This window comes from Rana temporaria, chromosome 3, assembly GCF_905171775.1.
Source record: "Rana temporaria chromosome 3, aRanTem1.1, whole genome shotgun sequence".
NCBI classification, from domain to species: Eukaryota; Metazoa; Chordata; class Amphibia; order Anura; family Ranidae; genus Rana; species Rana temporaria.
In genome coordinates, this window is record NC_053491.1 from 465,857,160 (window position 1) to 465,881,457 (window position 24,298).

Consider the following 24,298-nt stretch of genomic DNA (forward strand, 5'->3'; position numbering starts at 1 on the left):
CGCAACACTGTGCCATGCCATTAAACGCAGCCACTGTGCCATGCCATCAAACGCAGCCACTGTTCACCACTGTGCCATGCCATCAAACGCAGCCACTGTGTCATGCCATCAAACGCAGCCACTGTGCCATGCCATCAAACGCAGCCACTGTGCCATCAATTTTCACCACTGTGCCATGCCATCAAACACAGCAACTGTGCCATCAATTGTCGCCACTGTGCCAATTGTCGCCACTGTGCCCTTTAATTGTCGCCACTGTGCCCTTTAATTGTTGCCACTGTGCCCATTGTTGCCACTGTGCCCTTTGATGTGACTGTGCCCTTTAATTGTTGCCACTGTGCCCATTCATGCCACTGTGCCAATTGTCCCCACTGTGCCCATTGTCCCCACAGTGCCTATTGTCGCCACTGTGCCCATTGATGTCACTGTGCCCTTTAATTGTCACCACTGTGCCCATTCATGCCGCTGTGCCAATTGACCCCATTGTCCCGACTGTGCCTATTGTCGCCACTGTGCCCATTGATGTCACTGTGCCCTTCGTCGCCGCTGTGCCCTGTAAAATGCCCCTCCCCCCCCGCCCGGCACTTACCTTTACTGGAGTCAGCCATCCACGTCCTCGACCCTCGATGTCTTCTCCCGCCCTCGATGACGCTTCAGCCAATCAGGTTACCGGTAGCCAGAACCGGCCAACCTGATTGGCTGAGACGCCTGTCAGTCTTATCCAAGGAACGCACCCCCCGTGCGTTCCGAGGATAAGCTTCCGGGGACCTGGGCTCTGATAGGCACTTCCGTACAGCCAACCAGCTGCCGTTATTCAGATGGTCGGCGCCTCATGTCCGGCCAACTGAATAGAACAGCGGCAGCGGCGACAATAACATAGATTCGTGCAATGCATGAATCTATGTTATTAGACTCAGTGGCGGTGAGAGCCAGAGGGGGCGGCGCTCCAGTGCCCTCTATGGACGAACCGCCACTGACAATCACTAATGTACACCCATAAAATGCAGCTACATTGAGGTGATATAAGACTGATGAAGATGGAGTATTTGAATCCCGAAGCATTGGCCTTCTTATTCTGCTCATAAAATATTTTGGACTCTGACCTATGGGTGTGGAGCTCCATCTCCTTCCTATAGAATGAGAAAAAATATATGATGGGGCCATAACTTTTTCCTTTTCTATCCAAAGCTTTAAAAAGTTTAGCTTTACAATCAATGTAACTCTTTGAGAGTCTGGCAGCTGCTGCGGCTGTATTGGGCTGGGTGGTACACAAAGCGGAACCTCTAGGGCTGTTGTTAAAAATCATGGGGACCCCCCCCTGCGAGAGTGACTGAGGACTAGAATTATCAGTTCCTTTCTCTACAGCCATAGCTTCACAGATGAATGAATAGGAAGTGCTCTGAGGCTTCCTGATCATTCACAAACCAAAGCATATTAACCACTTAAGCCCCGGACCAATATGCTGCCTAAAGACCCAAGGGGTTTTTACAGTTCGGGACTGCGTCGCTTTAACTGACAATTGCGCGGTCATGCGACGTGGCTCCCAAACAAAATTGGCGTCCTTTTTTCCCCACAAATAGAGCTTTCTTTTGGTGGTATTTGATCACCTCTGCGGTTTTTATTTTTTGCGCTATAAACAAAAATAGAGCGACAATTTTGAAAAAAATGCAATATTTTTTACTTTTTGATATAATAAATATCCCCCAAAAACATATATAACATTTTTTTTCCCTCAGTTTAGGCCGATACGTATTCTTCTACCTATTTTTGGTAAAAAAAAACGCAATAATCGTTTATCGGTTGGTTTGCGCAAAATTTATAGCGTTTACAAAATAGGGGATAGTTTTATTGTATTTTTATATATTTTTTTTTTTTTACTACTAATGGCGGTGATCAGCCATTTTTTTCGTGACTGCGACATTATGGCGGACACTTCGGACAATTTTGACACATTTTTGGGACCATTGTCATTTTCACAGCAAAAAATGCATTTAAATGCATTGTTTATTGTGAAAATGACAGTTGCAGTTTGGGAGTTAAACACAGGGGGCACTGAAGGAGTTATGTTTCACCTAGTGTGTGTTTACAACTGTAGGGGGGTGTGGCTGTAGGACTGACATCATCGATCGAGTCTCCCTAATAAAAGGGATCACTCGATCGATACGCCGCCATAGTGAAGCACGGGGAGCGATCGCGACGGGGCGGCTATAAACGAATAGCCGCGCCGTCGTCCCGGATCGCTTCCCGAGGCTTGCCGACCACCGCATGTACCGGGGGGGGGTCCCAATCGGACCCCCAACCCACGTGAAGCAGAGGACGTACCGGTACGTACATGTGCCTGTCCGTGCCATTCTGCTGATGTATATTTACATGAGGAGGTCGGCAAGTGGTTAAACACAGTTTACTATGCTTCAGTGATCAATGGACACAGGAGTGATTGTGCCAGGATGGAAACAATTTCCAGAATGAATAACAGTGTATGTGGTTTTCGTTCAGTAAAGTCCATTCATTCTAAAATCAAATCTTAAAAGCAAACAAAATCGTTCAAAGAAATTTGAGTGTTCTAAGAATTTTCTTAAGAATTCTCCTAAGACTTTTCCTAAGAATTTTCATTTAAAATTCTATCCATCTATGGCCAGCTTAAAGTGGATGTAAAGCCTCTCTCATCCTTTCTAAACTACTGCCATAGTGCTGATCTATAAGGATATAGATGTCTCCTGCATGTATCCTAACCTGTCAAATGTCTCCCCTCTGTCTGTTATAAGAACTGAAAAACTGCAGATTCTGTGGGTGGGTCTGTTGTCTGGAGCTCGGTGGGTGGAGTCGTGATGTCAGTAGACTCCCCGCCCACCTCTACACTCCCCTTGACTAAACACAACACTAAATTCTGCTATGATCACTAACATCCAGTCAAAATCCAGAAAAGTAACCACATGACTTCAGAAAAGGAGTGGGGGTGGGAATTAAAAAATAATGCCTGTCTCCAGGCTAGTGCATGAGATATGTAAATAACCTGTCACTCACAGCAAGGGGGCAGAACGGACTAAGGTTTTTCTCTGTAAGTCCGTTTTATTTCACTGAACAATAAAAGAGGATTGCTCAGAGCTGGATTAACTCTATGTGGCAAGACTGGGCACAGATCATAGGAAATCATATACTCTACATTGTGACATCAAAACAAACAAAAAAAAAAAAATTGGGTTTACATCCACTTTAAGGGTTTTTACACCTGAAGTATGCATCACTGCAAAGTAGCAGGCCAGCACAATGCAAAGTCAGTGACCATGGTCATATACATTGAGCGAGTATTGCCAGGTTTCCCAGACCCAAACCATTGCCAAGCATCTTCCTTTTCAAGCAATGTCAGTGATCTATGTTTTCTCTGGTTACTGATACTACATTCTTTTTTACAGGGTCTAGAGCAGGATTTGGGTTTCCTAGTCGGTGACTGTCTGCTGGCCTCGGCTTTCTTGTCTTATATGGGGCCTTTCCTATCCAACTACCGTGATGAAATCCTTTCCATCTGGATCAAAGAGGTGATTTTTCTTTATATACAAAGCTCTAACAAAGAGCTCATTGGTTCTGCCATATGAAAGTTCTCTATATACAAAGCTCTAACCCAGAACTCATTGGATCTGCCATATGAACTTTCTCTATATACAAAGCTCTAACCCAGAACTCATTGGTTCTGCCATATGAGCTTTCTCTATATACAGTAAAACCTTGGTTTGCGAGCATAATTCATTCCAGAAACATGCTTGTAATCCAAAGCACTTGTATATCAAAGCATTTTTTTTACAGGGTATAGAAGAGAGGCACCTCTAAGTGTAGCAATAAGTTGTTAAATGTTGTTCATTCTTTAAATGTAACCATATTGCTACACTTAGAGGCTCCTCTCTTCTTTTTTATACTCAGTTGTGACATGACGCTACTCTTATATCAAGACATCACTTGTATATCAAGGCAAAATTTATTAAAACATTTTGCTTGTTCTGCAAAACGCTTTCAAACCAAGTTACTCTCAAACCAAGGTTTTACTGTACAAAGCTCTAACACAGCACTCATTGGTTCTGCCATATGAGCTTTCTCTATATACAAAGCTCTAACCCAGAACTCATTGGTTCTGCCATATGAGCTTTCTCTATATACCAGTAAAACCTTGGATTGCGAGCATAATTCGTTCCAGAAACATGCTTGTAATCCAAAGCACTTGTATATCAAAGCATTTTTTTTACAGGGTATAAAAGAGAAGAGAGGCACCTCTAAGTGTAGCAATAAGTTGTTAAATGTTGTACCTTCTTTAAATGTAACCATATTGCTACACTTAGAGGCTCCTCTCTTCTTTTTTATACTCAGTTGTGACATGACGCTACTCTTATATCAAGATATCACTTGTATATCAAGGCAAAATTTATTAAAACATTTTGCTTGTTCTGCAAAACGCTTTCAAACCAAGTTACTCTCAAACCAAGGTTTTACTGTACAAAGCTCTAACACAGCACTCATTGGTTCTGCCATATGAGCTTTCTCTATATACAAAGCTCTAACCCAGAACTCATTGGTTCTGCCATATGAGCTTTCTCTATATACAAAGCTCTAACACAGAACTCATTGGTTCTGCCATATGAACGTTCTCTATATACAAGGCTCTAGCAAAGAGCTCATTGGTTCTGCCATATGAACATTCTCTATATACAAAGCTCTAACCCAGAACTCATTGGTTCTGCCATATGAACGCTCTCTATATACAAAGCTCTAACAAAGAGCTCCATGGTTCTGCCATATGAACTTTCTCTATATACAAAGCTCTAACACAGCACTCATTGGTTCTGCCATATGAACTTTCTCTATATACAAAGCTCTAACAAAGAGCTCATTGGTTCTTCCATATGAACTTTATATACAAAGCTCTAACACAGAACTCATTGGTTCTGCCATATGAGCTTTCTCTATATACAAAGCTCTAACACAGAACTCATTGGTTCTGCCATATGAGCTTTCTTTATATACAAAGCTCTAACAAAGAGCTCCATGGTTCTGCCATATGAACTTTCTCTATATACAAAGCTCTAACAAAGAGCTCATTGGTTCTGTCATATGAACTTTCTCTATATACAAAGCTCTAACCCAGAACTCATTGGATCTGCCGTATGAACTTTCTCTATATACAAAGCTCTAACCCAGAACTCATTGGATCTGCCGTATGAACTTTCTCTATATACAAAGCTCTAACTAAGAGCTCATTGGATCTGCCATATGAGATTTCTCTATATACAAAGCTCTAAGAGCTCATTGGTTCTGCCATATGAAAGTTCTCTATATACAAAGCTCTAACCCAGAACTCATTGGTTCTGCCATATGAAAGTTCTCTATATACAAAGCTCTAACCCAGAACTCATTGGATCTGCCATATGAACTTTCTCTATATACAAAGCTCTAACCCAGAACTCATTGGTTCTGCCATATGAGCTTTCTCTATATACAGTAAAACCTTGGTTTGCGAGCATAATTCATTCCAGAAACATGCTTGTAATCCAAAGCACTTGTATATCAAAGCATTTTTTTTACAGGGTATAGAAGAGAGGCACCTCTAAGTGTAGCAATAAGTTGTTAAATGTTGTTCATTCTTTAAATGTAACCATATTGCTACACTTAGAGGCTCCTCTCTTCTTTTTTATACTCAGTTGTGACATGACGCTACTCTTATATCAAGACATCACTTGTATATCAAGGCAAAATTTATTAAAACATTTTGCTTGTTCTGCAAAACGCTTTCAAACCAAGTTACTCTCAAACCAAGGTTTTACTGTACAAAGCTCTAACACAGCACTCATTGGTTCTGCCATATGAGCTTTCTCTATATACAAAGCTCTAACCCAGAACTCATTGGTTCTGCCATATGAGCTTTCTCTATATACAAAGCTCTAACACAGAACTCATTGGTTCTGCCATATGAACGCTCTCTATATACAAAGCTCTAACAAAGAGCTCCATGGTTCTGCCATATGAACTTTCTCTATATACAAAGCTCTAACACAGCACTCATTGGTTCTGCCATATGAACTTTCTCTATATACAAAGCTCTAACAAAGAGCTCATTGGTTCTTCCATATGAACTTTATATACAAAGCTCTAACACAGAACTCATTGGTTCTGCCATATGAGCTTTCTCTATATACAAAGCTCTAACACAGAACTCATTGGTTCTGCCATATGAACGTTCTCTATATACAAAGCTCTAACACAGAACTCATTGGTTCTGCCATATGAGCTTTCTTTATATACAAAGCTCTAACAAAGAGCTCCATGGTTCTGCCATATGAACTTTCTCTATATACAAAGCTCTAACAAAGAGCTCATTGGTTCTGTCATATGAGCTTTCTCTATATACAAAGCTCTAACCCAGAACTCATTGGATCTGCCGTATGAACTTTCTCTATATACAAAGCTCTAACTAAGAGCTCATTGGATCTGCCATATGAGATTTCTCTATATACAAAGCTCTAAGAGCTCATTGGTTCTGCCATATGAGCTTTCTCTATATACAAAGCTCTAACAAAGAGCTCATTGGTTCTGCCGTATGAACTTTCTCTATATACAAAGCTCTAACAAAGAGCTCATTGGTTCTGCCATATGAGCTTTCTCTATATACAAAGCTCTAACCCAGAACTCATTGGTTCTGCCATATGAGCTTTCTCTATATACAGTAAAACCTTGGATTGCGAGCATAATTCGTTCCAGAAACATGCTTGTAATCGAAAGCACTTGTATATCAAAGCATTTTTTTACAGGGTATAAAAAAGAAGAGAGGTGCCTCTAAGTGTAGCAATAAGTTGCTAAATGTTGTTCATTCTTTAAATGTAACCATATTGCTACACTTAGAGGCTCCTCTCTTCTTTTTTATACTCAGTTGTGACATGACGCTACTCTTATATCAAGACATCACTTGTATATCAAGGCAAAAATGTATTAAAACATGTTGCTTGTCTTGCAAAATGCTCTCAAACCAAGTTACTCTCAAACCAAGGTTTTACTGTACAAAGCTCTAACACAGAACTCATTGGTTCTGCCATATGAGCTTTCTCTATATACAAAGCTCTAACACAGAACTCATTGGTTCTGCCATATGAACGTTATCTATATACAAAGCTCTAACACAGAACTCATTGGTTCTGCCATATGAACGTTATCTATATACAAAGCTCTAACCCAGAACTCATTGGATCTGTCATATGAGCTTTCTCTATATACAAAGCTCTAACAAAGAGCTCATTGGTTCTGCCATATAAGCTTTCTCTATATACAAAGCTCTAACAAAGAGCTCATTGGTTCTGCCATATAAGCTTTGTCTATATACAAAGCTCTAACAAAGAGCTCATTGGTTCTGCCATATAAGCTTTGTCTATATACAAAGCTCTAGCAAAGAGCTCATTGGTTCTGTCATATGAGCTTTCTCTATATACAAAGCTCTAACACCTGGAAAAACGTAATCGTGTGAACAGAACACCAGATGGCAGCCTTGAAACCCGGGAAACAGATGGCTGATGATGAAAAGCCCTACAGGCTCGAATTATGACTTGTCTCATCCACCTACAATGGTGACGAGAAAGGCAGCCCCCTAAGAAAACCTGCAATAGAGACAAATAGCTAGATTCATAGAGAGTTACGCCGGCGTATCAGTAGATACACCGTCGTAACTCTGAATCTGCGCCGTCGTAAATTTAAGCGTATTCTGGAAACCAGATACGCTTAAATTAGGCTAAGATACGAGTGGCGTAAGTCTCCTACGTCGTTGTATCTTAGGGTGCATATTTACGCTGGCCGCTAGGTGGAGCTTCCGTTGAGTTTGGCGTAGAATATGCAAATGACTAGATACGCCGATTCACGAACGTACGTGAGCCCGTCGCAATTAGTTACGCCGTTTACGTTAGAGATACGCCGGCGTAAAGATAAAGCTGGTCTCTAGGTGGCGCATCCCATGCAAAGTATGGACGTCGGAACAAGCGTATCTTTTTACGTTGTTTGCGTAAGTCGTACGCGAATAGGGCTGTGCGTAAATTCCGTTCACGTCACAGGCATTGAGCCGACGTATCGTTGGGCCTAAATACGACGTGATACTGAGCATGCGCGCGCATGCGCCGTTCGTACAGGCCATGCATCTACATGGGGTCAAGCCTCATTTAAATACAACACTCCCCCTACAGCCTACTTTGAATTACGCGCGCTTACGCTGGCCCATTTACGCTACGCCGCCGTAACTTAGGAGGCAAGTGCTTTGTGAATACAGCACTTGTCTCTCTAAGTTGCGGCGGCGTAGTGTAAATACGGTACGCTACGCCCGCGCAACGTAGATCGGCCGTACGTGAATCTAGGCCTCTATGTGCACCGAGATAGATCAACCATGCAGTTTTTTATTTGGAGGTGAGCCAGTATGAACTTCAAACACCTCCAGCCAAACAAATTCCACAAACAAGAAGACCGCCAGTTTTGGTCAGGGATAAATCTTTTGGAGGTAAAATCTTTGCATTGTGTTCCATGAATGTACCATTCTGTCCACATTGTCCAGGTGAAGGAGATGCTGGTCCCTTGCTCCCCAGAGTTTGACCTTTCCACCTTCCTGTCCAGTCCCACCGCGGTACGTGAGTGGAACCTGCAGGGCCTCCCGTCCGACAGCTTCTCCAGTGATAACGGTGTCATCGTCACACGCGGCAACAGGTAATGTCATTGGCTATTCCTTCACTCTGTGCCAATACTAAGTGATAAGGACAAGGAATAAGGGTAGTACTGTAATTTGGTGGTTATATCGGGGACCTTGCATTAGGCTCCTGATTTTAATTTCCTCCAGGCTTTTGTTTGCACAGAGGTTTTTTTTTCCTTCATGGTCTGTGAAGGTTTTTAAATTCCTTCCACCCGCTAATAAATATTCTAAAGGTGTTATGTACTTCTCCTGAGGATGTAATTAATATGAGAATGTGCTGCATTTTACCATTTTAAAAGCCCTGGCATCACTTAACCACTTAACCCCCGGACCATATTGCTGGTCAAAGACCAGAGCACTTTTTGCGATTCGGCACTGTGTCGCTTTAACTGACAATTGCGCGGTCGCGCGACGTGGCTCCCAAACAAAATTGGCGTCCTTTTTTCCCCACAAATAGAGCTTTCTTTTGGTGGTATTTGATCACCTCTGCGGTTTTTAGTTTTTGCGCTATAAACAAAAATAGAGCGACAATTTTGAAAAAAAAATAATATTTTTTACTTTTTGCTATAATAAATATCCCTCAAAAATATATATATATAAAAAAAAATGTTTCCTCAGTTAAGGTCGATACGTACCGTAAAAAAATCGCAATAATCGTTTATTGATTGGTTTGCGCAAAAGTTATAGGGGTAGATTCAGAAAGAATTTACGCCGGCGTACCCATAGATACGCCGCATAAATTCAAATCTGCACCGGCGTATCTTCTTTCTGTATTCAGAAAGCAAGATACGCCGACATTAGCCTAAGATACGACTGGCATAAGTCTCTTACGCCGTCGTATCTTAGGGTGCATTCTGCCGCTGGCCGCTAGGGGCGCTTCCGTTGTTGTCGGCGTAAAATATACTAATTACCTAGATACGCTGATTCACAAACGTACGTACGCCCCACGCAATTTATTTACGTTGTTTACGTTAGGCTTTTTCGGCGTAAGGTTGTTCCTGCTATTAGGAGGCGCAGCCAATGTTAAGTATGGACGTCGTTCCCGCTTCGAAATTTTAATTTTTTACGTCATTTGCGTAAGTCGTTCGCGAATAGGGCTGGACGTAATTTACGTTCACGTCGAAACCAATACGTCGTTGCGCCGTACTTGAGGGCAATGCACTCTGGGATATGTACACGAACGGCGCATACGCCATTCGTAAAACACGTCAATCACGTCAGGTCATCACACATTAGCATAAAACACGCCCCCCTTCCACATTTGAATTAAGCGGGCTTACGCCGGCCCCATTTACGCTACGCCGCTGCAACTTATGGAGCAACTGCTTTGTGAATACAGCACTTGCTCCTGTAAGTTACGGTGGCGTAGCGTAAATACGATACGATACGTAAATACGATACGTTGCGCCGCCGTATCATTGCGCGCCCCTACCTGAATATCTGAATCAGGGAAGGGGTTAACACTAGGGGGCGAGGAACGGGTTAAGTATGTTCCCTGGGTGTGTTCTAACTGAAGGGGGGTGGGACTGACTAGGGGAAATGACTGATTGCTGTTCATACATTGTATGAACAGACGATCAGTCATTTCTCCCCCTGACAGGACCGGGAGCTGTGTGTTTACACACACAGCTCCCGGTCCCCGCTCTGTAACGAGCGATCGCGTGTGCCCGGCGGCGTGCTTGCTCCTCTAGTGGCCTGCGCGAGAGCCCGTAGCTATACGTCGGCGGCTGGTCGGCAACCAGTTGAGAAGTCTTGCTCCTTAATTCATGATGCCTTTCTTTTATTCAGGTGGCCACTGATGATAGACCCACAGGGACAAGCCAGTAAATGGATCAAAAGTATGGAGTCTGCTAAGGTAAATCCATGAACATATCTTCTTCAGCAACGTTCTCAAGAATATCCCTTCATAGTACAATGGAACCTCGGATTACGAGGATAATCCGTTCCAGGAGAATGCTCGTAATCCAAAGTATTTGCATATCAAAGCGAGTTTCCCCATTGAAGTCAATGGAAACTAAAAATAATTTGTTCCGCATTGACTTTAACGGCATGCAATACCGCATGTGGCCAGAGGCAGGGGGGTGCCAGAGAGCCTCAGATATGGCCGGAAAGGCCCGAGGAGGGCAAACCTCAGTTCACAAGCCTTTCTGAGGTTTGCCAAGGTCAGCCAAACTGTCCTCGGGCCTTTCCGTGCATTTCCGAACAGCGACAATCGGCTGTGATCGGTGCCATTTGGCTCCGGCGCCCCCTCACCTCAGGCCAAAAGCAGTACTGCACACCGCTTTGGCCTGAATCCTGCTCGTTTTTGGGAGACAACACTCGCAAACCGAGTTAGGATTTTTAGAAATACAGTGCTCGTATGGCAAAACGCTCATTAACCGTGTTACTCGCAATCCGAGCTTCCACTGTATGTGCTTGTCTCAATCCAGAGCACTAAGTGTCATTTCTGTCTGCTGCCTCCTTCCTCTGCTATCAGCATGAATCACTTCTGTCAAGTTTTCCTGACACCAAGAGAAAAAAGTCGACAGGGGAGAGAGCTCCAGCACTCAACCTGTGATTGACAGCCTTTGTTCTTTTTCTGTGAGCTGTGCGAATGGGGGCTTGTCTCTTCCCTCCAATCAGCTCAGATTATATTTGTTCTACAGAAACCAACCTCCAGTTCCTTCTGCTTTAGTCACATGTGCTGGGAAGGAGTCAACTTCCGTTTCCTCCAGATTGGATCATATGTGCTGGACTGGGGTCAGCCTCCAGCTCCCCATTTCTTCATTGCATGTGCTGGACTGGGATCAGCTTCCAGCTCCCCCTTTCTTCATTGCATGTGCTGGACTGGGGTCAGCCTCCAGCTCCCCCTTTCTTCATTGCATGTGCTGGACTGGGGTCAGCCTCCAGCTCCCCCTTTCTTCATTGCATGTGCTGGACTGGGATCAGCCTCCAGCTCCCCCTTTCTTCATTGCATGTGCTGGAGTGGGGTCAGCCTCCATCTCCCCCTTTCTTCATTGCATGTGCTGGAGCGGGGTCAGCTTCCAGTTCCTCTTTTCTGGATCTCTTTGTAGCCATGAGGTCATCCTCCAGTTCCCTCAGCCTGGATAAATTTTGCTGGAGTGGGTCAGCTTCCGGTTCCTCCAGTCTGGGTCATATTTGCTAGACTGGTTCAGTTTCCACTTCCTCCAGCTTGGATTAAATTTGCTGGATTGGGTCAGCTTCCAGTTTCCCTAGCGTGAGTCAGATTTGCTAGACTAGGTCAGCTACTTGTTTCTCCAGCTTGGATCACATTTGTTGGGTTGGATCAGCTTTACATTCATTCAGCCTTGACCACATCTGCTGGATTGGGTCAGTTTTCAGGTCATCAAGCTTTGACCACAGGGACTTGGAAATGGTCATCCTCCAGTACAGTGGCGGCTGGTGCTCAACATTTTTTGGGGGGGTCGCAAAGTCGCAAACAAACTGAAAAAAAACATCAATTGCAGCCTCACTGTGCCCATCAATTGCTGCCACTGTGCCCATCAATTGCCGCCACTGTGCCCATCAAACGCAGCTACTGTGATCATCAATTGCCGCCACTGTGTCCATCAAACGCAGCTACTGTGCCCATCAATTACCGCCACTGTGCCCATCAAACGCAGCTACTGTGCCCATCAAACGCAGCTACTGTGCCCATCAATTGCCGCCACTGTGCCCATCAAACGCAGCTACTGTGCCCATTAATTGCTGCCACTGTGCCCATCAAACGCAGCTACTGTGCCCATTAATTGCTGCCACTGTGCCCATCAAACGCAGCTACTGTGCCCATCAATTGCCGCCACGGTGCCCATCAAACGCAGCTACTGTGCCCATCAATTACCGCCACTGTGCCCATCAAACGCAGCTACTGTGCCCATCAATTACCGCCACTGTGCCCATCAAACACAGCTACTGTGCCCATCAATTACCGCCACTGTGCCCATCAAATGCAGCTACTGTGCCCATCAATTGCCGCCACTGTGCCCATCAAACGCAGCTACTGTGCCCATCAATTGCCGCCACTGTGCCATTAAACGCAACCACTGTGCTCATCAATTGCCGCCAGTTTGCCCCATCAAACGCAGCCATTGTGCCCATAAATTGCCGCCACTGTGCCCATCAAACGCAGCCATTGTGCCCATCAATTGCCGCCACTGTGCCCATCAAACGCAGCCATTGTGCCCATCAATTGCCGCCACTGTGCCCATCAAACGCAGCCATTGTGCCCATCAGTTACCGCCACTGTGCCATTAAACGCAACCACTGTGCTCATCAATTGACGCCAGTTTTCCCCATCAAACGCAGCCATTGTGCCCATAAATTGCCGCCACTGTGCCCATCAAACGCAGCCATTGTGCCCATCAATTGCCGCCACTGTGCCCATCAAACGCAGCCATTGTGCCCATCAATTGCCGCCACTGTGCCCATCAAACGCAGCCATTGTGCCCATCAGTTACCGCCACTGTGCCATTAAACGCAACCACTGTGCTCATCAATTGCCGCCAGTTTTCCCCATCAAATATTGCCAGTTTTCCCCATCAAATAGTGCCAGTTTGCCCCATCAATAGCCGCCAGTTTGCCCCATCAATAGCCACCAGTTTGCCCCATGAAATGCTGCCAGTATGCCCCATCAATTGAAAATGATGCCAGTTTGCCCCATCAAATGCTGCCAGTATGCCCCATCAATTGAAAATGATGCCAGTTTGCCCCATCAAATGCTGCCAGTTTGCCCCATCAAATGAAAATGATGCCAGTTTGCCCTATGAAATGCAGCCAGCTTGCACCCCCCCCTGCCAGGCACTTACCTTTCTCGGATGAACGCCGTCCTCCACGCTCCCTCCGAGTCCTCAACGTCTTCTCCTGTCCTCTTCATGTCATCTCTGCTATAATTGGATGCTGCCTGACAGCGCCTGTCGCTTCAGCCAATCAGGTGACCGTAACCAGACCCCGGTGCACCTGATTGGCTGAAAGGCGGGTCAGTTTTAGGGAAGCGACTCACTAACACAACACTGTTTAAACAGAGAAGGCACAGCAGTGCGCCCGCTGTTTAACAATTTGGAAGCTTATTAGAGCCCACAGGCTCTAATCATGCACTTCCAAAACACCCCCACCGGTGTAATTCAGATGGCCGGCTCTTGATAAAGGCCCGGACACCTGAATAGTGGGCGACAGCGGCGACAATAGATAGAATCATGCAATGCATGAATCTATCTATTGTTGATTGACAGGTGCAGGAGAGAGGGGGCGGCGCTCCTGTACCCACTATGGACGCACCGCCACTGCTCCAGTACCTTTCTGTATCACCTTTGTGCTGGGATGTGGTCCGCTTCTAGCAGGGCTGGACTGGGACAAAAATTTGGCCCTGTACTTCATCCAGACTGGCCCACTTTGACAGGGCTCTCCTATGGCGGCCAGACAACTCCAGCCCCCCGGCCACCCAAGCCCCCTCTCCCCCTTCACTAGCCACTAGCCGTTCTACTATTAGAGTAGAACGGCTGGTACTGGTACTCTTATAGGCAGTACCAGTGGGGAAGCTAGACATTATTTCACCGGGGCAAAGAATCAGTTCGGTGCCCCCCCCCCCCCCTTATGGAACAAGATTAGGCAGAAGTGAGACACTCCCAGGCCATAGCTGTTGAGTCAGCTGTCTGTCCCCTCCCCCATGCTCCTTCTGGTCCCCCCCATGCTCCTCTGGTCCTCCCCCTGCTTCTCTGTTCCCCCCCATGTGAGCACTACGGGGAGGGAGCGGAGGTGAGCGCTGCAGGAAGGGAGAGACAGAGGAGCGGAGGGGGGCGGCGGTCCGCTGTCACTGAAGCCGGCCCACTAAGCCATCGGCCCACCGGGAAACTCCCTGTAGTCCCAATGGCCAGTCCATCCCTGGCTTCTAGTGGCTTCTAGAAGTCAACCCACATTTCCTCCTGCCTGAATGATATGTTTTAGGAAGGGATAGACCATCTATCCTCTTAGACTTTTTCTTCACATATGCCTTTGTATTTCACTTAGGGTCTAAAAGTCATCGACCTCCAAATGACCGATTTCATGCGCACCCTGGAACAGGCAGTTCAATTCGGGACTTCCGTCCTTCTACAGAATGTCCAGGAAGATCTGGACCCGTCACTGGCACCTATTCTCAACAAGTCTGTCGCCAAAGTGGGTGAGTAATGCAGAGACAAAACGGGTGGCAGTTGGCATTGAAGAAGGTGACTGGTGGGGTGAGGCAAATGAGTACCACAGAGAGACCCCCGAATGGCATATAGAGTTATATACGGATTGGATGTGATTAACCACTTGGGATCCGCCTGCCGTCAATTGACGGCTACAGCGCGGATACCAAGAGCCGACACGTCGTCAATTGACTTCCGCCCCTTTGGGCGGTCCCCGCGTGCGCTCCAGAGCACGCAGCGGGGAAAATCTGTGTTGGCCGTGTCCCTTGGACACAGCCAATTACAGATCGCCGCGAACGGCCAATCAGAGTGGCCGTTTGCGATCTGTGCGGCCAATGAGAGATGATCTCATATGTAAACATATTAGATCATCTCTCATTGCCGTTTTACACAGAGACAGCGGTGCTGTCTCTGGAGGGGAGACCGATCTGTGTCTCTTGTACATAGGGACACAGATCAGTCACCCCCCCAGTCACCCCCCCTCCCCCCACAGTTAGAACACTTCATAGGAAACATATTTAACCCCTTCCTCACCCCCTAGTGTTAACCCCTTCAATGCCAGTCACATTTATACTGTAATTAGTGCATATTTATAGCACTGATCGCAGTATAAATGTGAATGGCGCCAAAAATGTGTCCGATGTGTCCGCCATAACGTCGCAGTCCCAATAAAAATCGCAGATCGCCGCCATTTCTAGTAAAAAAAAAAATAATAAAAAATAAAAATTCTGTCCCCTATTTTGTAAGCGCTATAACTTTTGCGCAAACCAGTCGCTTATTGCGATTTTTTTTTTTTTTTTTTACCAAAAATATGTAGAAGAATACGTATCGGCCTAAACTGAGAAAAAATGTGTTTTTTTTTTTAAATTGGGATATTTATTATAGCAAGAAGTAAAAAATATTGTATTTTTTTCAAAATTGTCGCACTTTTTTGTTTATAGCGCAAAAAATAAAAACCGCACAGGCGATCAAATACCACCAAAATAAAGCTCTACTTGTGGGAAAAAAAGGACGTAAATTTTGTTTGGGAGCCACGTCGCACGACCGCGCAATTGTTAGTTAAAGCGACGCAGTCCCGAAAGCTGAAATTTCACCTGGGCAGGAGGGGGGTTTATGTGCCCAGTAAGCAAGTGGTTAAAAACACAGTCATGTTGTACAGCTTGTATTCAGCAGGCTGCCTAATTACTGTATAAATCCCAGATGATCCCAAGCCAGCTATTATCTAGACTTGATATATCTCTCCGAATATTGTAGGACAGAAAGAACACTGGTGAGATCAGTAACATCCAATCTTTTGGGATGCTTTGCCACCCTGCAGGCCCCACTGAACCAATCACAGCTGGCAATTTTTTTTTTTAACCTATTAGAATAGTTTAAAAAAATTGGCATACTAGTTTTCCTGCATCTACAACTTGTGTGGAAGCCCGTTTTCATTGCTGATTTTTATTTTACCAGTGACTCGTATAACCAAATGTACTGTATTACCATCACACACTGGTGTGCTATATGTGCCACATTAAGAGTGGGCATGGTTTTCATTGTGCCAGGGGTGCTGCTAGGATTGTAAACGATCTGGGGCACCTTTGAGCACACCAAGCAGAAGAGTATTGAGCATGCTATGCGCTCAGCAGCAAACAGCGGGTGTGGCTTAATTGGGTTAACTATAGAAGGGGCTTTAGGGGATAAAACTGGGGTTCCTACCCCTGAATAAGTGGCTTGCATGAACTATAAAGTATCGTCAACATTACAGAACAAGTCCAGCTGAATGTGACCAACTACTACTAGCTTTACCATGATCTGGATCAGATTTTCTCAACCTTTTTAACACAGGGGAACCCTTGAAATAACATACCAGTCTCAGGGAACCCCTGCTAAAAATGACCATGTCTACAACTCATGATATATTAGCAGGGCTTTTTTTCAGGGGGAACTCAGTTCCACCACCTCTGGCTCAGACACTTTGGTGCCTGCTCAGGGCCGCCATCAGGAATTATGGGGCCCCTTACACAGCTTCAGGCATGGGCCCTCCTGGAGCAGAGAACCGGGGGGGTGCTATCGCCTGAAATTGAGAAGCGGGGGGGCTTTACAAAAAAAAGAAGAAATAAAGAGAAAAATATTAGTGCTGTCAATTAAACGCGCTATTAACGGCGTTAACGCAAACCCACGTTAACGCCGTCAATTTTTTTATCGCGCGATTAATGAGGCGGCGTTCGGGGGTTATACCGGGATGATGCCTGCAGCCGCAGGCATCATCCCGGTACCGTTGTTTAGAGCGGGCGATCGGCTATCCAAACATAACAACCGATGCGGCTAAAAGCCGCTCGGTTGTTATGCCGGAGGAGCGGGAGGGGACATCCCCCCCCTCCCGCCGCCTTTCGCCGCTCTGACCGGGCCTCCCGTCCCACCGGGAGACCCGATCCTCCATCCGGCGCCTTCTGTGTCCAGGCGGAGACTGACACTAAGCCGTAAGCGGCTTTGATTCAGTCTCCGCATTGAAACCACGGAAGCGACGTCATGACGTCACTTCCGGGTTTCTCGGCTGCCAATGGCGCCGGATTTAAAAAAGTACACAGTATTCAGAATCGCCGTTTTCGGCGATCTGAATACTTTGAAGTGCAAAGGAGGGCTCGGAGGTCTTTTAGACCCCCGATCCCTCCATAAAGAGTACCTGTCACCACCTATTGCTGTCACAAGGGATGTTTACATTCCTTGTGACAGCAATAAAAGTGATCAAAATGTAAAAAAATTAAAAAAACACAATTTAATATTATAAAAAAATTAAAAATAAATAAGAAAACAAAAAAAAAATTTTTGGCGCGATTAATCGTGAATTAACTATGACATTAATGCGATTAATCGCGATTAAAAATTTTAATCGCTTGACAGCACTAAAAAATATATATAAAACAGGGGGGGTAGCCCTCTGGGCCCTTTAATAGAAATAAAAAATATATAAACAAGAATAAACATTTATAAAAAAAAGGGGGGGTTTGCCACATTGGGCCCTGGGGACCTCTTAGCCCTTTAATAACAAAAAATATATATATATATATATATATATATATATATATATATATATATATATATATATAAAAATTATAAACCTCTGGGCCCTTTAATAATAATAATAATTATAAAAAAAAAAAGATATATATATATATATAAAAAAATTAAATAAATTAAAAAAGGGGGGTTGCCATCTGGGGCCCTGTGCCTGCTCACCACAATCACTTGTAAACACAGAAGTCCAATTTCTGTGTTTACAAGTGACAGCTCTGCACTCTGTGCGTAACCCCCCTGAACTCTACACTCTGTATGTAATGCAATCCTGGTATTTAATGCCCCTTTAAGACCCTTCTACTGTTTGTGAAATCTGAACGGGGTCGTGGTTGAGTTACTGCACCTATTTTATGAGAAAAAAAGGTCTGTATATTAGTGGTCGAAGAATGCTCCTTACACTGGTCATTGGGAAGAATTACCCCGTTACAGATAGCTAAAAAGATCATTGGGGTAGATTCAGGAAAGAATTACGCCGGCGTATCCATAGATACCCGTAGTTAGATATCGCGCGTAATTCAAATGATCCCGTAGGGGGCGTGGATCATTTAAATTAGGCACGTTCCCGCGCCGAACGTACTGCGCATGCGCCGTCCCTAAAATTTCCCGACGTGCATTGCGGTAAATGACGTCGCAAGGACGTAATTGGCTTCGACGTGAACGTAAATGGCGTCCAGCACCATTCACGGACGACTTACGCAAACGACGTAAATTTTTTAAATCGCGACGCGGGAACGACGTCCATACTTACCATTGGCTGCGCCTCCTAATAGCAGGAGCAGCCTTACGACGAAACCGACTTACGCAAACGACGTAAAAAACTACCGCCGGGCGCGCATACGTTTGTGAATCGGCGTAAGTATGCAATTTGCTAACTCTACGCTGACAACTACGGGAGCGCCGTAGATATCCGTAGTTGTCAGCGTAGAGTAAGCAAATTGCATACTTACGTCGTTTGCGTAAGTCGGTTTCGTCGTAAGGCTGCTCCTGCTATTAGGAGGCGCAGCCAATGGTAAGTATGGACGTCGTTCCCGCGTCGCGATTTAAAAATTTTACGTCGTTTGCGTAAGTCGTCCGTGAATGGTGCTGGACGCCATTTACGTTCACGTCGAAGCCAATTACGTCCTTGCGATGTCATTTACCGCAATGCACGTCGGGAAATTTTAGGGACGGCGCATGCGCAGTACGTTCGGCGCGGGAACGCGCCTAATTTAAATGATCCACGCCCCCTACGGGATCATTTGAATTACGCGCGCTTATGCCGGCCCCTTTTACGCTACGTCGCCGCAAATTACGGAGCAAGTGCTTCGTGAATACAGCGCTTGCTCCTGTAATTTACGGCGGCGTAGCGTAAAGACGATACGCTGCGCCGCCGTATCAGTGCGCGCCCCTACCTGAATCTGGCCCATTGCTGTCAGTGGGAACTTAACTAAAAGGCAAAAATTGGTCATTGCTCAAGGAAGCTCTAGCTGGTTGAGAAACCCTGATCTGGATATTTAAGAACCTATACAGACAATAAAGGGGTTGTAAAGGTTCATGTTTTTTCACCTTAATGCATCCTATGCATTAAAGGGGTTGTAAAGGTAATTTTTTTTCCCTAAATAGCTTCCTTTCCCTTAGTGCAGTCCTCCTTCACTTACCTCATCCTTCCATTTTGCTTTTAAATGTCCTTATTTCTTCTGAGAAATCCTCACTTCCTGTTCTTCTGTCTGTAACTCCACACAGTAATGTGACACTTTCTCCCTGGTGTGGAGAAAGCCTCTTGAGGGGGGAGGGGGCGAGCAGGAGTGTCAGGATGCCCACTAACACACAGCTCCTTTCTCTATCTGCAAAGTAGAGAGCGTCCTGACACTCCTGCTCGCCCCCTCCCCCGTTTACTTACCTGAGCGCTCAAAAGTCCGGCGTCGAGAACGCGCTGGATTTCAGCCGGTCTTCTCGGCTCTTCATTGGATATATTGATAGCAGCGCAGCCATTGGCTCACGCTGCTGTCATTCAAATCCAATGACGCGGGCACTGAGGGCAGTGGCCTAGTCCGGCATTCGTGTCTATTGATGCAAATGCTGGACTTAGGAGCGCGCCCGCAAGGTAACCCCCTTGGGAAAGCGCTTCCCAAGGGGTTAGCTGATGCGGGGAGGAGCCGAGAGAGCCGCCGAGGGACCCTAGAAGACGAGGATCGGGGCCACTCGGTGCAAAACGAACTGAACTGTTGGAGGTAAGTATGAAATGTTTGTTTTGTTTTTTTGTTTTTTTATTCAAACCTAATGAACTTCTTGTTTTGTACAGGGGGAAAGCTGCAGATCCGGCTGGGTGATAAGGACGTCATGTACAATCCGGAGTTCCGATTCTACATCACAACGAAACTTTCCAACCCTCATTACACTCCGGAGATCAGCTCACAGACCACCATCGTCAACTTCGCTGTGAAAGAGCAGGTGAGGGACTTCTTCTAGGAGGGCAGTTCTGTCGGGAAAGTGAACCTGTTGTATGAATAACGATATTGGTGCACAACGGATACAACAATGTACCGCAACCACCTTTAAATCCTGCGATTCGTTTTTTTTGCGCATCCAGGAAGCCCCTCCAACAATCTTGGATGTACAAGTCATGTCCCCCTCACTGCCAGTGTTAACTTGGAACTCCTTAATTCTCTCACCCTCAGGGCCGTCTTTAACCACTTGCCGCCCGCCAATGACAAATTGACGGCGGCAAAGTGGTTGTAGAATCCTGAGTGGACATCATATGACGTCCTCAGGATTCTGAGCCGCTGCGTGCCCATCGGTGTCGCAGGGTGTCAGTCTGACACCCCGCAACACCGATCAAGGTAAAGAGTCTCTCATGGAGACTCTTTACCACGTGAACAGCCGTGTCCAATCACGGCTGATCACGATGTAAACAGGAAGAGCCGGTAATCGGCTTTTCCTCACTCGCGTCTGTCAGACGCGAGTAGATGAGAGCCGACCGGCTGCTCCTGTGACAGGGGGTGTTTGTGCTGATCGATTATCAGCACAGCCCCCCCGAGGATGCCCATTGGACCACCAGGGATGCCCACTGGATCACCAGGGATGCCCACTAGACCACCAGGGATTAAAAAAAAAAAAAAAAAAAGTATGCCACCCTAGACCACCAGGGATGAGAAGGACACAAAAAATGGATGCCAATCAGTGCCGCAATGGAAGCCAATCAGTGCCCACAATGGGCATCACTGATTGGCAGGCATTGTTTGGCACTGATTGGCATCCATTAGTACAACACATACCATAGTGCCCATCCGTGCCACCTATCAGTGCCCATCCATGCCGCCTATCAGTGCCCATCCATGCCGCCTATCAGTGCCCATCCGTGCCGCCTATCAGTGCCCAGCCGTGCCGCCTATCTGTGCCCATCTGTGCCGCCTATCCAAGCCCATCTGTGCCGCCCATCAGTGCCACCTCATCGGTGCCCATCAGTGCCGCCTTGTCAGTGCAGTACCATCAGTGCCCATCAGTGAAGGAGAAACCATACTTATTTACAATGTTTTATAACAGAAACAAAAAAACTATTTTTTTCAAAATTTTCAGTCATTTTTTTTGCAGAAAATAAATATCCCAGATGGGATCAAATACCACCAAAAGAAAGCTCTATTTGTGGGTACAAAATGATAAAAATTCAGTTTGGGTACAGTGTAGCATGACCGCGCAATTGTCATTCAAAGTGCAACAGTGCTGAAAGCTAAAAATTGGTCTGGGCGGGAAGGTGTATAAGTGCCCGGTATGGAAGTGGTTAATGTTGATTGGACCCTGGGCAAAAAAATACTTAAGGCCCCCACCCAATGCAATTTTGCTCTCCACCTGCTCTAAAACATGCAATAAATATCAGCTAGACTTAAAATCAGTTTACTGTATCAGATCAGGCAGTGATTGCGATTGGTTGCCAGAAGTTACAGCATATCATTACCACTTACTGACTGGTTGCTAGAGGTTACAGCACACATTACGGCTCACTGATTAGTTGCTAGAGGTTAAAGCACATGGTTTCTTCTTGTTGATTGGTTGCTAGAGATTACTGTACAGTAATACTGTTCACTGATTGGTTGCTAGAGGTTACAGCACATGATTTCTTCTTGTTTGGTTTCTAGAGGTTACTGTACAGTAATACTGCTCATTGATTGGTTGCTAGAGGTTACAGCACATCATCTCTTCACTGCAGAGGGGCAATATATACATATAGGCCCGGATTCACGTAGAATCGCGTATCTTTGTGCGGGCGTAACGTATCCTATTTACTTTACGCCTCCGCAACTTTTACAGGCAAGTGCCGTATTCCCAAACGGAAGTTGCGGCGGCGTAGCATAAATAGGCCGGCGTAAGCCCGTCTAATTCAAATGTGGTAGATGTGGGCGTGTGTTATGTAAATTTTATGTGACCCCACGTAAATGACGCTTTTTACGAACGGCGCATGCGCCGTTCGTGAATGTATCCCAGTGCGCATGCTCCAAAATAACCCGTAAGAAGCCAATGCTTTAGACGTGAACGTAAATGACGCCCAGCCCTATTCGCGAACGACTTACGCAAACGACGTAAAATTTTCAGAATTCGACGCGGGAACGACATCCATACTTAGCATTGGTAGGCCGCATCTACGCCTCATATAACAGGCGTAACTTTACGCCAGGAAAAGCCTAACGTAAACGGCGTATCTGTACTGCGTCGGCCGGGCGTACGTTCGTGAATTGGCGTATCTAGCTGATTTACATATTTCTAGGCGTAAATCAGCGTACACGCCCCTAGGGGCCAGCGTAAATATGCAGTTAAGATACGACGGCGTAAGAGACTTACGCTGGTCGGATCTAATACAAATCTATGCGTAACTGATTCTAAGAATCAGGCGCATAGATACGACAGCTCGGACTCAGAGTTACGACGGCGTATCTGGAGATACGCCGGCGTAACTCGTACGGGAATCCGGGGCATAGAATCTCAGATAGAAGTAATATTCACAAAGTATTTTCCTTTTCAATGAACGTGTTTCCTCTCTCCTGTATGTTATCGCCAGACTCCGGCATATGTAACCAAGGCAAAGTAATGGGATTTTCCATAGCATTCAAGCGTTTCTTTTTAGACCCACATTGTATATTTAATCCGGTAAATTCCCTTTTGTGGTTCGGCATTGCCACATACAAACCCGACAGCCCCTCTCCCTCAGCAGGGGGTGCCGCTACAGAGGATTACATTTTGTTAGCGTGACTGTTGTTTGTAGAGTAGAATGGATGGACCGCGCTACATCCATAGCGACAAAGATTTTACAGGCAATAATCTTCCTTCTCCAGAAAAATCAGCCGGTAACACTGGAGCCTTACAGACCATTTTCATAGAACATTCTCGTTCTTTGTACACCCGGCTCTTCATTCTAAATATACACTTAACCCCTTAGCGCCGAGCGTACGCTTATATGCCGCCTCGGCTTTAAGGGGTTATACTGGGATGATCTGCAGCTGCAGGCATCATCCCGGTACCGTTTTTTAGAGCGGGCGATCGGCTTTCTAGGGATAACAACTGATGCGGCTTAAATCTTGTTATCCTGAAGGAGTGGGAGGCGACATCCCCCCCTCATGCCGCCTTCCACCGCTCTTACCGGGCCTCCCGTCCCACCAGGAGACCCGATCCGCTATCCGCCACTTCCGGCGGTAAGAGAAAGACTAGCACGAAGCTGGAATCGGCTTCGTTCCAGTCACAACGGGCCAGACTCAGAGAGAACTTACGCCGACGTATCTGTTGATACGCCGCGTAAGTTCTAGGATGCGCCGTCGTATCTATCCGCCGTATTCACAGTACAAGATACGCCTGAATTTTGGCTTCCTACGACCGACGTAAGTCTCCTACGCCGTCGTATCTTGGGTGCATATTTACGCTGGCCGCTAGGGGCGCTTCCATTGATTTACGCGTCGAATATGTAAATGAGCAAGATACGCCGATTCACGTACGTACTTACGCCCGTCGCAGGAATCTACGCCGTTTACGTAAGGTGTTGGTCCGGCGTAAGTTTACCCCTCATAAAGCAGGGGTAAGTCATGGTAAGGTATGGACGTTGAAAACGTCGGAACAGCCATCGTATTTACGCGTCGAATATGTAAATGAGCAAGATATGCCGATTCACGTACGTACTTACGCCCGTCGCAGGAATCTACGCCGTTTACGTAAGGCGTACGTCCGGCCTAAGTTTACCCCTCATAAAGCAGGGGTAAGTCATGTTAAGGTATGGACGTTGGAAACGTCGGAACAGCCGTCGTATTTACGCGTCGAATATGTAAATGAGCAAGATATGCCGATTCACGTACGTACTTACGCCCGTCGCAGGAATCTACGCCGTTTACGTAAGGCGTACGTCCGGCCTAAGTTTACC

General features: G+C 45.9%; 1 protein-coding gene across 1 annotated transcript in view; it reads left to right on the forward strand.

Annotated features, from left to right (window-relative positions):
• The window catches only part of DNAH2 (dynein axonemal heavy chain 2), a 402,999-nt gene that overhangs the window by 318,183 nt on the left and 60,518 nt on the right, over positions 1-24,298 (forward strand). The window contains exons 66-70 of the mRNA XM_040346833.1: positions 3,414-3,536; positions 8,567-8,715; positions 10,487-10,553; positions 14,702-14,852; positions 20,204-20,352. Of these exons, the coding sequence (XP_040202767.1) occupies positions 3,414-3,536; positions 8,567-8,715; positions 10,487-10,553; positions 14,702-14,852; positions 20,204-20,352 (639 nt within the window). The remainder of the gene's footprint in view (positions 1-3,413; positions 3,537-8,566; positions 8,716-10,486; positions 10,554-14,701; positions 14,853-20,203; positions 20,353-24,298) is intronic.